At 33.1% G+C, this 17,591-nt stretch overlaps 2 protein-coding genes across 4 annotated transcripts; one reads left to right on the forward strand and one right to left on the reverse strand.

Moving 5' to 3' along the window:
- Window positions 1-687: 687 nt before the first annotated feature.
- On the reverse strand, window positions 688-11,716 carry LOC123714901 (tubulin beta chain-like). Of its 3 annotated transcripts, none has more exons than XM_045669557.1 (13): window positions 11,641-11,716; window positions 10,736-10,882; window positions 9,829-9,940; window positions 8,407-8,529; window positions 7,962-8,063; window positions 6,999-7,126; window positions 5,240-5,407; window positions 4,161-4,275; window positions 3,616-3,686; window positions 2,967-3,106; window positions 2,572-2,731; window positions 1,862-1,963; window positions 688-1,152 (listed from the first exon to the last, which is right to left on the reverse strand). In XM_045669557.1, exons 2-13 carry the CDS (start codon window positions 10,790-10,792, stop codon window positions 1,075-1,077), a joined length of 1,356 nt encoding a protein of 451 aa, XP_045525513.1. In that variant the 5' UTR covers window positions 10,793-10,882; window positions 11,641-11,716; the 3' UTR covers window positions 688-1,074. The 3 variants fall into 3 exon arrangements, with proteins under 3 accessions (XP_045525513.1, XP_045525512.1, XP_045525511.1); XM_045669556.1 differs by having other exon boundaries at window positions 11,574-11,712; XM_045669555.1 differs by lacking the exon at window positions 11,641-11,716 and having other exon boundaries at window positions 10,736-11,129.
- Window positions 11,717-11,870: 154 nt separating this feature from the next.
- On the forward strand, window positions 11,871-13,577 carry LOC123714903 (transmembrane protein 267). The gene is made up of 2 exons (XM_045669561.1): window positions 11,871-12,348; window positions 12,665-13,577. Exons 1-2 carry the CDS (start codon window positions 12,070-12,072, stop codon window positions 12,992-12,994), a joined length of 609 nt encoding a protein of 202 aa, XP_045525517.1. The 5' UTR covers window positions 11,871-12,069; the 3' UTR covers window positions 12,995-13,577.
- The last annotated feature ends 4,014 nt before the right edge of the window (window positions 13,578-17,591 follow it).

The raw sequence follows: 17,591 nt of genomic DNA on the forward strand, positions 1-17,591 counted from the left end.
CAAATGTTCCCAGGTAAGGAACATCTGATGATTGTAATGCAACGTATACATTAAACAACTTATTTCTTTTTTCAACTTCCCAACTCCGTTTTGGAAACGAATAAAAAGGTAATTCACGATTCCGAGATTGGGATTTTTTACACCCCACAACACAACAGTACCTCGTACCACCCATTGTTTTTCTTTTTTGAGAGCACTTTTTAGCATTCACCTGGTTGAATAACGTAAACCGTACAGCTGATCGCACGCGAAACGCCCACGAGTTGCCTAAATTTGCCACAACGCCGCGCCACCAGCGTTATTCAAGAGGGGTATAGACGTAGAACACAAGTTCTCTTGGTGGATAATGCAATGAAGCACTATCAAATCATCTTTTTGCACATTTAATTCTGTTGAATTGCCTTATCAAAGACTAAGGCGGCAAACATCAAATGTTGAACGTAGTGTCACTTTCGTGAGTACAAGTACTTAATGTAATATTTTTTTAATTGAGATTTTTTCTTACCGGTGGTTGCCTATATATGGTTTAGACTAATGTTAGATTACATAACTCCCCGCCAAACATCTTCTGATTTATTAATTTTTGTGAGACATTTTTAAATTAATTTATTTTCATGTTCTTTTAATGATATATGTAAAGGATAAGGACCATTATTTATTTAAGTTATAGGTATAAGGAAAACACAGTTAAGAAATAAAAATTGTTTATTATAACGTTTGGTAAAACGATAAAAACTTAAAAGTTACATTTTAGCTTAAGAGTATCAAAGTGCGGAACGTGTGTACAAATATTTAGTTAATGAATTGCTGAATATTATACAAAATGTCAAAAATAAATCAAAGAATCGTCTAATACCGATTTAGTATGAAATCACAAATTAAGAAGACAACACTGTACAGGGTTAAAACCCCGGTAACAATTCTTAATTGAATAAGAAATAACGTTCCGTTACACGGTTTAAAAAATTAATCGCATAAAAGCATTTTTATTTTCGTGCTCTTACTGAAGCAAGCATATATATTTTAACATACGCTTTCAAACATATAATTAATATAATGATTACGGCTTAGTGATTAATGATCCAATTGGACCATACCTGTGTCGATTTCTTCGTCGTCCAACTCCAATTCCTCGTCATCTATTTCAGCGACCTATACATATATTTGTGTAAGTTTTTTTTTAAAACAACATAATTATTAATAATATATCAATATAAAATGGTGTTATTTCAACATGAAATTATTTTTTACATACACCTAAATTATTATATTATTTTGAAGTTCAAAACTTGGAAAGAGAAGTTAGAGTAAAAAGAGATTTTTGACAATTCTTGTTCTTTAGTTTAAGTTTAAACTGAACATTATAAATATAAACAGGAAGTTTTAAAAGTTACCTAACTTTTTTGCCTTTGCCTTGCTTATGTCAGCCTTCTCTGTCTCATACACATGGTCAAAGACGGCATGTCTTGTTTTCCTCACGATGTTTTTATTCACCGTACGAGTTGCGCTCATAAAAACTCCATTGGGAGCCGGGGTTCAAACCTACGACCTCAGGAAAGGGAGCACAATGAAGCCATACTCTTTTCTGCTCTCTTTCCCTTCATTACGAAACTCAAAAAGGCTTCATAAATTATTTTACTAGAATTCTACATTATCCCTGTTAACATTGCATTTCACTTTTTTTGTTACAGGAGGCAGACAGACAGGACGCTTGATGTTAAGTGATGATGACACTGCCAAAAGGCTCGCAAGCGCGCTGCCGACCTTTTAAGAATTGATACGCTCTTTTCTTCTCTAGGGGGGGCCCTAAGTGGAATTGGTTCGGAAATGCTTCCGTGGTCTGCAGCATATTTATATTTACCTGGTACTGCTGATATTCGGATATTAAGTCGAACATGTTGCTGGATGCCTCAGTGAACTCCATCTCGTCCATACCCTCGCCCGTGTACCAATGGAGGAAGGCCTGGAACCAACCAATACGACATTTTAGTTTTGTCAAGTAGTAAAAAATGATAGCGTTTGACAGTAGTATTGTCTTTTGTTAACATAGCTTTTACACATTAAGAAAACACCTTTTACGCGTGCTGTTCACCGTGGTCATGCTGAAAAACACGCGAAACGTAGGATTTTTTTCAAATTATGTAAATATTCAATAATAATACATAGCTTCAATCCGTATAAAAAGTGTTTTCTTAGCGTTTGACAGCTCAAAGGCGAATGACAATTGGAATAGTTTTTACAGACGAGAGAGTAAATCTAATAGTTCCATCTACACTGGCGAAGTACCTTGTGCCCAGTTGGCATAAATAAAAGCCATAAACAAGAAGAAAAAAAATCGAATAGTTTGAACATTTTGTAATGTTTTTTTTTTAAATGACAATGTTTTTAATTCTTTAGTTATTCTGCCATTTGAGACCCTATATTGAACGCTGTACGACATATATAACGTGATCTTTACAAATATAGCAATAATACTTGTTTTTTATACATTTTGAATCGATTAAATCGACGCATTGTCGGTTTAGTCTGTACTCTGTGATATTGTGCATGTACTATATATTTTGTTATTACCCGTCTCCTGAACATAGCAGTGAACTGTTCTAAGATTCGTTTGAAAACTTCTTGAATGGCTGTTGTGTTTCCTATGAAGGTGGCGGCCATCTTTAAACCCTCTGGTGGTACGTCACAAACTGATACTTTCATATTGTTGGGAATCCATTCCACGAAGTAACTGAAAATTCAGAAAAAACCGTTTTAGATCTATAATATATGTTTATGATTTTTCTCTTTTCTATTGCAATTCATTGGAAGAGATCACCTGTTGGCGATTAGCTCGCGGGTGGCTTTTGATTAATTAACCGTCCGAATAAAATGTATACAAATTAAATAACAAAATCTTTTAAATTAAAATATTCCGGCTCGAAGGACCACAAAATTTAAATGTATTTGTCTTCTCTTGTAAATACCTGGAGTTCTTATTCTGAATGGCCAGAATCTGTTCATCCACTTCCCTCATGGACATGATACCTCTGAACATGGTGGCCACTGTCAAATAACGACCGTGACGAGGGTCACACGCTGTCATCATATTGCCCGGGTTGAACATCTAAAAGAATTTTCGACTGTTTTAAAACATAAACAAACTTTAGGGATTTTTTTCAAAGTAAAATTCCTTTTTTAAAATTATGTCGCGTATTGGAAGCCAGGGTTCATGTATTATTAGTATATAATCGTTACAGTTCAATAATATTTGGGCTTTATGGTCTATTTAGATTTCTAATGTCACTTGTGTATGTTTGTTCCAAATTTCTCGGAATCCAAAAGTAATGTCAAGACTGTCCTGACTTGTGATAGGAATCTGATATATATCAATCTCTGGAGCAGACCTAGGTTCAAGATTGGTAGTTTTTGACATAATATATGTTTCCTATATCTGAAATTGGTTAAACTAGTTACTAGTAGTGCTTTTACGTCTGGAGTAATTAAAAATAACCAACCTAATAAACATCCTGTACAGTTGAAAAATTTCACATAATTGCTGATGAATGGTGTGACAAAACTCCACACCATTTATAGTGTTGTCTTTTCACGTTCAAATAATTGATTAAAACGTACCTGCGACAATAGTTCCGCAACGTTTTGCGCTCTGAAGTTGAATGAATTTCTCGCTGTGAGGGGTGCGAAACCTAAAATATATTTAAAAATTAATTTTTGCTTCAGTTACTGCCTATAATCTGTAACCATTTGGTTTGGTTTCAAGTTCTGAACCCATCGAATTCGATCAAATGCTTAAGGCATCACTGGGAATTTTCGGTTCAATTCGCATATACACCAGTGGCGCTACAAGCTTTCGAGGTCTGAGCTTCAGATTTCTGTATCTTTTGTTTTAATAGGCAAATAAGTAAGCCTTTTGGGTCATGCCGGTACCTCACCAGATTTTCTTTTCTTTCTTTTCTGAAGTCCATTGGTATGGAACTAACGATTTCAGATCTGCTTAAAATATAACGAAACTAATACTACACGTCCGTAGAATTTTTCTTTCTACGTAAATATCAGACACCGTCGGCTGATCACCTACTTGTCTAAAGAAAAACATACAGAAATCGGAGGCCAAGACCTAGAACTTTTACGCCACTGGTTTTATTATGTACTTTACTCACCCGGCATGAAGAAATGTAGCCGCGGGAAGGGAACCATGTTGACAGCCAATTTGCGCAAATCAGCGTTCAATTGACCCGGGAAACGGAGACTTGTAGTAACACCCGACATTGTGTACTATAAAATATAGTTTGAATAAATTATAGAAACTATTGGCAAAGAGAGGCTTCTGGAAAGGATTGGAGGACTTCACCAGGGGTCCGTATCAACCAAGCGACTTACATATTACTACTAACATTGAGCTATAAGTAAATACTGGTAACAATTTGAAAAGGAAATTAACGATTTTTAAATAAAAAGCATTTATTACAGATAAAACTACTCAGGGTAAAATTAATGATTAAGAATGAGTTTCCTTCGAAAGTGATTTGTTTAACGTATCACGTGGTAGGGACCAGAGATCTTATCGACATCCGTTTAACATTTTCCACGACCATAAAAATCTTTCAAGACTTCATTGCACTGTTATTTTTTATTATTATAGTTTTTCCTATTAAACATTACATTGTTTTGCTTTTTTTGCGTTCGAGGCGCAAACTAACTGTTGTGGTCTCTGGCAGAATGACCAACGCTTTGGAACACGTCTGCTCCACAGCATAAAACCACAACACACATTACACACATAAAATGTATCTTATTCATTAAAAACATTTTTTTTTTTAAATTTTCTTTATTATTATTATTTCATGTGTATGTGTGTTTCGTTAGGAATAAATGTTTATACTATGTCTAATAATAGAGACTCACTTAATCACTTAATTGCATTAGACGGATTTGTTAGATTAAGAGAGTAGAAGTAGTCACAGCCAAGGCTAAGGACTAAGTCTGAATCCCGTACGTCAAATGTATTGGATTTTGACATACGGGAGTCATCAAGTCTCGTTCGTGCTTCTCTACCCTTCGAATCTTAGGTCCGAATTCTAGAACGTCAAAAATTAATCTTGTTTCAGGAGCTCTAACCATTTCTACTGTTGACATATTTGACAGCGCTCAAGACGATATTGTGACTTGATATACGATTTAGAATATTCAGGCTAAGATGGGAGAATGTTAATTGGTCTTCAATTCATAATTGACTTACCGATATCAAATGATTGAGATCTCCATACGTGGGACTGCTTAACCTCAAAGTCCGGAAGCAGATGTTGTAGAGAGCTTCATTGTCGATACAGAACGTCATATCCGTGTTCTCGACCAGTTGGTGCACGGAGAGAGTAGCATTGTAAGGCTCTAGGACCACTTCGGATACCTTTAAATAGATTTTGTTGGCTTGAGAATTTAACATTTTAACAAATTTAGTAGTAACAGTCTAGGCAAATAGGAAGGTTCTAATGTTGAACCCTGTGGAACCATTTGAGGCTGACGGTGTTTTAGTGGATCCTACTAGCAAAGGGAGTGTAAACCCAGCTCAGCAGTCTCTATTTTTTAGTCAATGGCACAGGACTGTGCGAGCCAGTTTTCATCTCGTTAAAATGCAAGCAATAAGCTGGTAATGGATGGTGGATGTGTTTTTGAAGTCATTTTACCCTTTTGAATAGGTGAAGTCTGCCTCGTAGAGTTTGTTTATTGTTTGGTAGCGGCATGAATCTTTATTATTTCTAAAAATATGTCTAATTGCAACATTTTTTGATAAGGTTTCTATAGACAGACTTACTATTTATTTAGACTTCCTTACGTTAAACATACATAAAACAGTATACATAAATTATTAGGCAACAGCCTTCTCACAACCGTAGTTTTTTCCATACATAACTAAAACAAGTAACCCTAGCATTATACAATACAAAACTAAAATCTCAAAACAATAGTAGAGGCTTATTTTAAAGTTAATGAAACTAATTACAAGGTAGAAGATAAATGCTCAAAAAGAATCTTAAATTAATTTACTACTCATCTGTCTAATTTTAAGAGGAGTTCCAAAGCCGGATACTTTGCACCACAAATAAGTGGTATAGTTTTATGAATAGAAGTTTCAAGAATTAGATTGTCATGGGAACGGAAATCAAAACAACAGCCAGAAATAAACATAACATTCTGCTTACTTTGGGGTTTTAACATCATATTATAGTGAAGTGAAGTTTCCCATTATTATTCCATCTTTAGTTCTGTCACATTAATAAGTGATTAATGTGACAGAACTAAACAATGCCTATTTCTTACTGTTGGGAGTTTGAATATGTAAATAATGGCAGTCAACACTTGTCACATGTGAAGAAAAAGTTTTAGTTTCAAATATTGGAACGTCTGTTTAAGTTTTATATGAAATTTGTTTTCTGTTATGAAAAAGAACTTGTCTTCTAGACGCGGACCGTGATACATCCTATGGCTTTAACATAAACATAAATTATTGTATTAGTGTAGTGCTTGGAATATATATATTAAACATGAAGTAAGCGTTTTTAAAATAGCTAATAGAGGCGCCCCTCGCCTCCAGAAAAGATAAGCACTTAAAACAACCAACACTTAGAAATAATAAACTAGAAAGACATAGAATACACTAATATATTGCAATACTATATAATTGTCAAATTATTGAATACAAAATATTGTAAAAACTATTTTAAAAGACTAATGGAGTTTCTTGCCCTTTCTTCTCCATATGAAACCTTTAACTTGTAATGTTGACTTACATAAGTAAGTGCCTTTTAATACACCTCATTGAAATAAATGAAAAATGATTTTTGGGTGAAATTGTAATGAAATTATTAATAATCAATATTATATATGTTTAATTAAAAACGTTTCTCCTTTAATGACAACATTTCCCATAATTCTAACTGAAAGAAAATAAAAAAAAGGTTTTCCAAAGACAATGTATTGGACTAAATAATATTACTTACTTTTGGCGATGGTACAACACTGAAGGTGGTCATGATCCTATCAGGGAACTCCTCTCGTATCTTGCTGAGGAGTAGAGTCCCCATACCAGAGCCTGTTCCTCCACCCAACGAGTGGGCGAGCTGGAAACCTGGAACCATTCAAATGAAAAAGGTATAAATAAAATATGAAAGTAAAGTGGGTGATGTCGAAGGTCGATAAAGTTCCAGTTAAATTAATTAAATACTAATATAATCCAGTAGTTATATGGTTCATAACCTCAGATTGCATGATCAGTTAAATTTCAGAGACATGCCGGCTTTTCTCACTGTTTTCCTTCACGTACGAGCACATGATAAATACGCACATATAGAGTCTATTGGTGCACAGGCGGGGGGGATGGACTTACGTCCTCAGAGATGAGAGTCAATATTCAATCTAAGACGTGTAGTATGAGTTATATATGTCTTTCCTCCAAGGCTGATTTTGTTCTCTTTGGAGTACTCTTGGGTAGTGCAAAGGCGTTAATTAAAAATTCAAGGTTGACGGTACCGGTGACGCCAGAGCTGGTACGTCCCTCGCTCAACGAATAAGTATCGCAATACAACGAGGAAATGCCAGCATTAAAGGTACACTGTCACAGGGACCAAACTTTTTTTAATTTGTTTTAATTTTGGATTTATCAATTTTTTTATTATTGTTATTATGTAGGTTAAGAATATTTGTCTCTATTATGAGAGCTGTGTGGCTAGAAAAACGACCTGCATGGTCCATGGCTACTTACTTTAGAGATACATAATATCTTCCCCAGGGGCACACTTAGCGAAGGCTTAAGTACGAAGTGACTGGGGACCAAAAGGGTACCAGTGTTTGGCAAAGGATAAAAGAAGTATATAATTATATCTATCTATGTTAAGAATATTTTGTGAAAGAAAATAGTTAAAAATAAATATTCTACTAATTAAAAGAATATTCAGAAGTATTACCTTGGAGACAGTCGCATCCTTCAGCTTCTTTCCTGATGACATCGAGCACAGAATCAACCAATTCAGCACCTTCTGTATAATGTCCTTTGGCCCAGTTGTTACCTATTTTAATAATTAAAAGTAAATTTATTAATTTTAATTTATGTTGCTTAGTACAAAACTAAGCTGGCTGGACCAATTCCTGTTTGTTGTTTTTTATTCCTCGAACTCTGAGGAAGGATTTTATGTAGGGACATATTTAGTTTTAGTAAGTACTTAGAAGTTTGAAGTTTCATAATTTTCTTGAGAAAGAAAGAAAATATAAGAAAAAATAATTATATGTATCTTAAATATAATAAATAATGCTAATCTGTATAGATTCGGTTATAAACATATATATTACTTTAAACGCAGCCTGATTATATAATACAAAAATAATACTACAGTATTTCGCTTTATTTCTTACCTGCCCCGCTCTGCCCAAAGACAAAATTGTCCGGTCGGAATAGTTGTCCATAAGGCCCGGAACGGACAGAGTCCATGGTACCTGGCTCCAGGTCAACCAGCACAGCGCGAGGGACGTACTTGCCTGAAAATAATTTTACTAATACACTAGCCTGATCTGGCGGTCTTCGATTGTCTTATCATAATACCGTCTTGGAGTTTTGTTAGAGATTATATTTAACATATGCACAGAGGAATATATCATATATAAATGTTACATGGTAAAAACTTAACGTTTTAAAGTAGCAACCTATCGCCTAGAGCGTTTTGTGTTGTTAAAATTATGAATGTTTAATTTAAAGCTATAATAAGCCGTACAATGAATAAATAATTAGAATTTGTCTGCACTTATTCATATTTATCTCTGAATTTCACACTAAACGAACTCAAAGTACATATTATATTGAAAAGGACAATTGAATTAGTTTTAATGCACATTAGTCTGAAGTGCTAAATAGTGGTAACTGAAAAAATAGTGTACTGTGTGTAGTGTGTAATACAGTAGTAGTGTTATTGGACAGTTTCTTATATTAAATATCCTTTTTAGCAAATTAGATTAGACTAGAACGTAATGGTTCATGATGTCATGAGAGACAGAGACTTAAATATTATGATATGTGCGATACAAATAATATAAGACTGGACCAATTCATGACTAAAAATGTAAAATTTAAAGACAAATTTGCGCGCCATTTGTGTGGCAGCTTATGCGAACTTAGGATGGTACCACCTTACACATTTTTGTAACATTTTCTTGCAATAAATTATAATTATTATATATAAATTATATTAGGTCATTACATTACACGTGATTTTAACAAGCTTCAGTTACTTAGACCTTACGGGTATTCTCTCTGTATATTATTCTTTAGTATTTTAATTGGAGTTTTTTTTTTACTTATTTATTTTATAAGCTTAACAATTACATATATAGTCCCATTTTTTATACACAATTTTAATATCGAATACCATTGTCGTGTCTACCACAGCCACATCACTTACAGCTTAACAAAGTTATATTTCTTTTAATGTTATAATATTTCTTCAAAAATTTATAAATTAAATTTAGAAATTTAAAATGGCATGTTGTGGTATTTATGTAGGAAACAAGCCTACGGGACGCTCAATAACAGTTGTCATCGCAAATGGACACTCAATTCAGTGGGTGCGTTGCCCACCTTCAAATAATGAATAATGTAAATAATACTGTAATATATGCACTTCGTACCTATCACCTAAACATTGTAAACGACTTATTAATATGAATGTCCACGCTTCGGTGGACGGAGGAATTGTGACCAATTTGCACAGTCACATAAAGTTTTTTAACTACAAACAAATTATATTTATTATTGAATATTTTTTTTGTTTGTAAATATCTTACCACTGGATGCCTCATTGTAGTATACGTTCAGACGATCTTGGAGAATGTGATGCGTCCCATGGTACATTCCATCTGGACCTACTGCATGTTCACGGGAAATGACTTCCCAAAACTGAAATTGACAAAAATCTTCATGAACGAAATTGTATATTTATATTATAATAGTAGATTAAATAATAAGTAGTCGTGGGATTGGACTCAGTGCTAAATTTTACGTCATTACGTGAGTAGTTCGACGGTAATCTTGATTCTCAATATGACAGTTAAAAGTATATAATTTTTGTAAAATAATCCAATAATTAACCCATAACTGTCGCTATTATGGTACAATGTGTAAAATATGATTAATTTAAGTAAATACAAAAAACAGACTTCAAATACCTGTGAACATTACTTAGGTACCTATGATATTACTTAATTACTACTAGGTAAAAGTTACCTATAGAAATCCTATACCTAATATTAGTACAGATAGGCATGACTGGTGTGCCGTAAGCGTAACGTACCTATTTGGTTGGAAAATAGAAGATTTTCATTCAGGACCCAATTTCCAATGGAATATAATTTCTCAATCCATAATTTATAAAATCTCTAAAACCGTGGTTCCGTTCCCCACAACCCTTACCCCTCATTTTGCAGTTGTTATAAATTATATACCTTCGCTAATTGCCTGACAAGTTAGTATATAATTATGATTGAATAGAAACGTTTATATTTATTTTCTTCATTGGGGTCCAAATAAACTACTATTAGTTGATCAAACACTTTACTTATTAATAATGCTCAAATCAATATTTTCTATATTGAGGTTAATAGCCACTTAGTCAAGATTTAGTTAATTAGGTACCTATACGGCAATCAGGGTTTGAAGCCGCAGTAATTATATACTTAATAATAAATTACTCACTTTAGATCCAATTTGATTTCCGCACTGGCCGGCTTGAACGTGCACGATTTCACGCATTTTAACAAATTAAAAATTCACGAACAACACTGAATAAAACTAAGATATAGTTATGCTCATTGCCTAGTAATGTAGCTTCGATATCAAATTCTGAAAATTCTTATCACTTATGATTTTCGATAAGGTGATAAAACCACCGGGGTTATAAACCTAATGTTTTGAACTAAATGTTTGGTTGGAGAGGTCTTTATAAAATGGACGCTCTAATTAGGTGTGGTGGACGTAATGAACGCATTCGATATTTATATAGATTATCCGATTAATAATTTTATGAAAATTAAAATTTGAGTCTTGCCGGTGTAACCTTAAAAATTATTAAAAATGTCATATAATAATATAATAGGTATATTGATTTATTTTTTAATACATTACTATTGCTACATATTTCGTATAATTCTTAATATCATGTGTAACAACGAAGTTATCAATGAAAAGTTAACCTTCAAAATTAGTACTCATAAATTTTTATCTTAGCGATAGCGGAGATATAAAAGATAAAGCAAGCCGAAAACGAAACTTTTCTAATTAAATATGACTATGAAGCCTTTTTGTAATTCTTTGATTCAAAGATTAATTATCAATTTTAGCTTATTCTGCAATATTAAGTAAGGTACATATTTCCATTGATCGATTATGTTTTTACTTTAATATGAATTGAACAATGACGGTAATCGGTGTACACTAAACACTAGTACAGATGAGATAGAATTAAATAGTTCAGATTAACGAACAAATCTTTGTTCTATAATCTGAGTAAAACAGTTTATATTATGATCATAACCGCAAGGCCTCCACAACCAGCACCATATAGTTAGCACTTAAAACTTGTAATTATTAATCGCGTATACTCATGCTTTCTTAAAATAAATTTTCTGTTTTAAGATATCGTAAAACTTTCTTAATTGACTATTCTAAAATTAATACGTGTTCTAACAATAACCTTAATCGTAGTTTGATTTTTTTCATGTTAACTGACATTCATAAAATATCAATTGCTACCTCTGCTAATTGTCACAACCTTGACAAAGTCAATCTTACATCTGTCAAGTGTCGGTAAACTAAATTCAAAATCAAAATAACAACAAGTAACACAGTCCATTGTGTGACTGCTTGGACCTGTGGTTTCGACTTGAACAAAGTTTAACCAATTTAAAAATGGTCTAATTTCTTAAATTTTTGTTTCTTGTTAACAATGCCAAAATTTTAAAAGCTATGAATTAATACCGCTGTGATAACATTACAAAAAAAACATGTCCTAATACTTCAACGCCTAAAACATGAAATTTTTAAGTATTTTACTGTCTGTATCTATAGTTTTTACAGCTATTGCAGGAGATTATATTGTATTTCATTCAAAATATTCAGACTTCTTCATCTTTCGCGCTGTAATTGATAATATTGTGCATGCCAGTATTGGAACACTATCTGCATTATTATTTTTTATAAATGTGGATAGATCAAGACAGGCTTGGATATATAATATAATTTTATGCACTATAGTATCATCACTGATTGATGTGGACCATTTTATTGTTGCAAAATCTTTTCATTATAAGGTAATTTTTTATAATTGTTTTCCAAAGTCTGAAGTTTTTACACATTACTTTTGATGAAATCAAAATGTTTATCTTAATTCTTTAATGGTAATTCATTAATGATGGAATGGTGAAACAATGATCTTGTATTGAAGAGTTTTAATATTATTTATTATTGTATAACACTTTAAAATAAATAATTTAACTATAATATCTTTTATTCTTACTTTTAAGTTTTTTTTGTTCCATACAATTATTAAATATATCATTTAGAGGTTTTCATAATGGTGAGTGTAATCTGTACTCCTTAAATAATACAATTTTTTTTTATTTTCAGGATTTAACAAACCTAAAATATAGAGGTTTTCTACACTGCACATCTTTATGGTTCATTGTAACGACTATTTTATTAATTTATAGCTATATTTATAGAAAAAATAATATGTATGTTATATCATATATGTTAATATTAGCATATACTAGTCATCATATTAGAGATGGTAATAGACGAGGTCTTTGGGTTTATCCATTTGGTCATACTCCACCAATTCATAAATATGTATATATTTTATTATTAGGTATATTACCTATAATATTTGGATATATTTGTCAATATATAATGCCAATTAGTAAAAATACTGTAGTGCAATATAGTATGTTAGTATAATAATATGTTATCAGGTACCATTTGATTTTACAATGAACAAAATTAAACATTATAAATAAAGAGTTAGAGAGAGAGAGTAAGTTTTGTTAATAAAGAAACCAATTTTATATGGTCTGTTTATCTGTTGTAACTAATGTGCCAGAGTAAAAAATAAATGCATAATTAATAATTGCTATTCTAGTTACCTGTTATATTTTAATTGAAACAAACATTATATTTATAGTAACATTTTGTTATAATGCGGGTTTTGCTTGATTGTGATAAATAAGCGATATAATAATAAGTGCATTAATACTTTTTAAAAATATATTTAAAAAAAAATTATCTGTTTTACTGCATTTTGCTCCTTAACAGAGAAGTTATAAAAGCACATTTGCATGCAAAATATTGGTATTCTGTAATCTTGTGATATATATGATCAAACTGAAGTTAAAAAAATTACAGCACTTTTGAATATAAGTATTCAGCTGTATCTTTTTATCACAGCGTAACCACCATTTGACAGTTAAAATTATTTATAGTAGTTATAATTATTATATAATTTTTTATTATTTATGTTGTAAAAAATTATATGCGGCTTTAAAAAAAAATTTCTTTAATTAAGTAAAAATATGACATTAGTGTCATTCAATCAAAGTTAAATTAAATCCTATATTGAATATAATAAATTTTTTTGGTTATAATACATTTTTACTTCACCTAACAGTGACCTGTGTTCGTTACTATATTAATAACATAAAGTATATTTAAAATAACTAGTTATAATCAATGCCAGAGACTAACAATTTGGGTTATCTGGATAAGATGACATTAGTGATAAGGCCAGTTGTATTTTATATTATTGTTCGAGTGTTATGATTACTTGTATACAGCAATCAATGCTAATATTATTAAGATAAATTATTTCTGTGTTTGTAAGGAACAAAATCAAATACTCAAACAATTCTTAGAATGAAATTTGTTCCCCTGAGTATCCTATATTTATGTCATAAATAATGTCTACTCTATTAATGTATAAATAATAAATATGAGATATAAATTATAATAAAGGTAATTCACGCAGCAATAACAATCAAGATGTTTTTTATGAGACAGGAGGTAAACAAGCAGGCAGTAGAGTTAAGTGTTAGTTAGTTAAGCGTTAACGCCGCCCACGGACACCTGCAATAACAAGAAGTTTACAAATGCGTTGCCGGCTTTTAAGGTACACTCTTCGATTGATCGTAACGGTTTGGAGACCTGGAATGGCAGTTGTTTCCATAAAGTAGTGGTGCACGGCAAGAAGTGTCTAAAAACGCTCCGCCGAGGAATGCTAGACGTCTAGGTAAGACGGGTGGAATTTGCATTTTGTCGTTACGTCCGATTATGAAATTTAGCCGCAGGTAGGGAAAAAGTATTGGATACACTCCGCAAATATATATGCGATTGCGTAGCGACAGCCGCTCGAAGTTGGATGCACTCAAAAGGAAGGAGGTGGGAACAGTACTTCATATGCAGTCGGATTTGCGCTTTATAGAGTTATAAGTAATGGCCCGGAGTAAAGTATTGTCACACCCTGCTGATCACAGAGAAATTACAGGCTAATTTACCCAACCCTATCACTAGATTACTGGGGAACTGAACGTCACTCGATATGCCGACACTGAGTATTCCGAAACCAGTACGATATAGTGTTTTTTGCTGTGGTTTGTGTCTTTGGAAGATGTATTCCGTTCAAAGTTGGGTATCTAATAAAATTATGGAAATTTGATCGCTAGACCATTTATTACGGAAGAAATTGAAATTCAATACAAGATTGCGTGAGCGCAGAAAGTTATTATTCAACCGAGAAAGGTGTACATAATATTTTGTTTTTCTATAACTATGGCATAGTACGTAGTAAGCTACTCGTGGGACTCTTATCCCTAATGTAGTAAGTTCGATCCCTGGTTGTGCACCATTGGACTTGTTTTTCTATGTGCGCATTTAACATATTGTCGGTGCATGTCAGGCACAGGAGGCTGATCATCTACTTACCTATTAGATTGGAAAAAGATCATGCAACAGTTTCAGAAATCTGAGTCTGAATTTTTATTATTCTCCAAAACCATCTATTATTACCTGACTTATTTTATACTGTCTCGAATACGCAAAGATATATTTATACCACTGAACTATTTCCAAACAATACAACTTAAGGTCCTTAAAAAAAAAAGTACCAATTCTTAAAAGGCTATCCACGCACGAGCCCTATGGCAATGCTAGTCTATGCGTGGCAGTATCACCTAACACCAACAATACGTCAAAATATGGATTGACTTGATATAGAACTTTACGGAGTATGGTTACTACCAGCACAGAAGTAATAAAGATAAATAATAACATGTATGAAGCCGCCCTTGGATCACTATCTTAGGCACATTACCTACCCACAGTTTTAGTATTTATAAAACCATTTCCTTTCAAACTAGTTAACCTTAATATAGGTTTTATTATATTTACGATTTCAAGTAGGCGGATTGTCAATTGAAGAGAATATAAGGCAATGGTGATAATGACATAGTCATCTTTCGTGTAGGTAGCAGGCATTTATTAAAGTTTCTTTCGTAAGCGATGAAAACGCTTTATATAAAACGCACATTTTTCCCGGCAAATGGAATTTGTTTAGCAAAAAGCCTTTTGCTATACATTATGCTCCAACTTCCAACTACCTGCTTTAGGGACGTACGAGAGACAGACTGAGGCCTGAGCCCTAAGTCACGTTTGGGAAGTTTACCCTTTGCGTAAAGTTTGACTCCGTATGTCAAATCAAAAATCTAATATATTTTTGACGTATGTGTATAACATATTTGTTATGAAAATCTTGCCTTGCTTAACGTAGAAATTAAATTGTACTGAAATTTATCTTTATGTTAAATAGCATTCATTTGTGAAGTCTTTACGGTATGGAAACCATTAAAAACCGGAAACATACTTGTATGACATGAATCAGTGAGGTCACAGGATGAAAACGGAACTTTTAAACTCATTTTAATTGTCAATGAAAAGAAGTAAACCAAAACTTAAAAAAAGTCTCTTCTATATATATATTTCTAGTGTGTTTAAACGACCCCCGTAGATGTTATTGAAACCAAATATTTCCGACGTAATTAAGTTAAGGAAACCAATGGTTCAATAAGCTTTTATCTAATTAGTCACCACTGCTTTATGAAACCTATTTATATTTTAAACGTAAAGGATTTCATAATAATTAATTTGGACCTGGGACTGCCGCAATTTACGCAAAAACAACAATAAAGACGCGTTAAACATATTTATAATATTTGTTTAGAAAAACACAGCACTGCGGTCTATATGGTTACGGGATTATTTATGTTATCTACCAAATAGCTTCACAATCCAACTACAAGATGGCGCTATAATACATAGTTATTTTTTGGATCGCATTTAATAATCTAAATAGTAGTTTAAAAACAAAACACTGAAGTGTACTCCCGTAACCCAAAAACTATAAATTTAGATTAGCGGAATATTATTTCTGTAATACACAAAAACAATTAGTTAACAATAAATGTGTTTTTACAATTACATTACATTTATACAACTAACACGCCACAATATAAGAAAACACAACAGAAAACGCGAGCGACGGCCGCGTAATTCGAGACTGACTGAATGAATAATGAAAGTACCCGAACAGAAACATTATACGATTAATCCATTTACTTGTTAGCTTTGGCTTGCAATAATTCTGAATTACAGCCAATACTGCTCGGGATAGGTTAGGGTCGAAATTCGCTTAGTGAGTCAAATTCGATAAACTTTTGACACCTGAAGTGTGAATTTCACCCTAGTTAAATTTTTGACATTCCTAAAACCCTAATTTATTCATAACAGTATCGTAAATTAATTAAACTGTTTTTTCCACTTCACTCTGCGACACAAAAATTGTCTTGGCCTCCGGGACGAGAAACTTGCAGCGCTCTCTCTTCTGTACTACCTCCCGTCTATAGCGCAAATAGCCTGGAGAAACCCCAGTCTGTCGATCCACCGGTACCTAGGCCAACCTACTGGTATCTGACCACTGGGCTGGCTTCCTTCAGCGACCAATCCTGACTCATGCGGTCATGGTGCCCCAGTCAACGTAGTAGAAATTATTTAATTAATTTTCGATATTTGCGTTGCTAAGAATCGAGACTGTAATGGACAAATTATTCAATTACTATACTATACTTAGGTTTATTTTTTTATAGAAAAGAGGCAACCGGGCAGGATCCGATACTCACCCGATGTAAAGTGATACATGGACACTTCAATGCCACATAACTCGCGAGCTGGTCTTTTAAGAATGGGTATGCTCTTTTCTTGTCGGACTGGACATCGCGTTCGGTCCTGAGCCCCGTATTTCACCTTGCTCCAAGTCTTTCCGGCTGTCTTTGGCTCTGCAATTGTACGACGCCAGGTTTGCTTAGGACGGCCACGCTTCCGTTTGCGGGTTTCAATAAAGCGCCTGCTTGGGGATATAATAGTAATCTCTTCGGAGTATATGGCATAACCATATCCACTTGAGTCGTTTGATCTGCTGGCTAATCGGGGCCAAGAGATCCTCCTGGGCCAG

Source organism: Pieris brassicae, chromosome 10, assembly GCF_905147105.1.
Source record: "Pieris brassicae chromosome 10, ilPieBrab1.1, whole genome shotgun sequence".
Taxonomy (NCBI): domain Eukaryota; kingdom Metazoa; phylum Arthropoda; class Insecta; order Lepidoptera; family Pieridae; genus Pieris; species Pieris brassicae.

Excerpts from the sequence above, each read along its gene's own strand:
- LOC123714901 (XM_045669557.1), bottom strand. The coding sequence starts at position 10,792 with ATGCGTGAAATCGTGCACGTTCAAGCCGGCCAGTGCGGAAATCAAATT. Across the intron at positions 8,530-9,828 it reads CTACAATGAGGCATCCAGTG|GCAAGTACGTCCCTCGCGCT; the intron begins GTAAGATATTTA and ends AATTATTTTCAG. Across the intron at positions 3,687-4,160 it reads GCTACATTTCTTCATGCCGG|GTTTCGCACCCCTCACAGCG; the intron begins GTGAGTAAAGTA and ends AATATATTTTAG.
- LOC123714903 (XM_045669561.1), top strand. The coding sequence starts at position 12,070 with ATGAAATTTTTAAGTATTTTACTGTCTGTATCTATAGTTTTTACAGCT. Across the intron at positions 12,349-12,664 it reads CAAAATCTTTTCATTATAAG|GATTTAACAAACCTAAAATA; the intron begins GTAATTTTTTAT and ends TTTTATTTTCAG.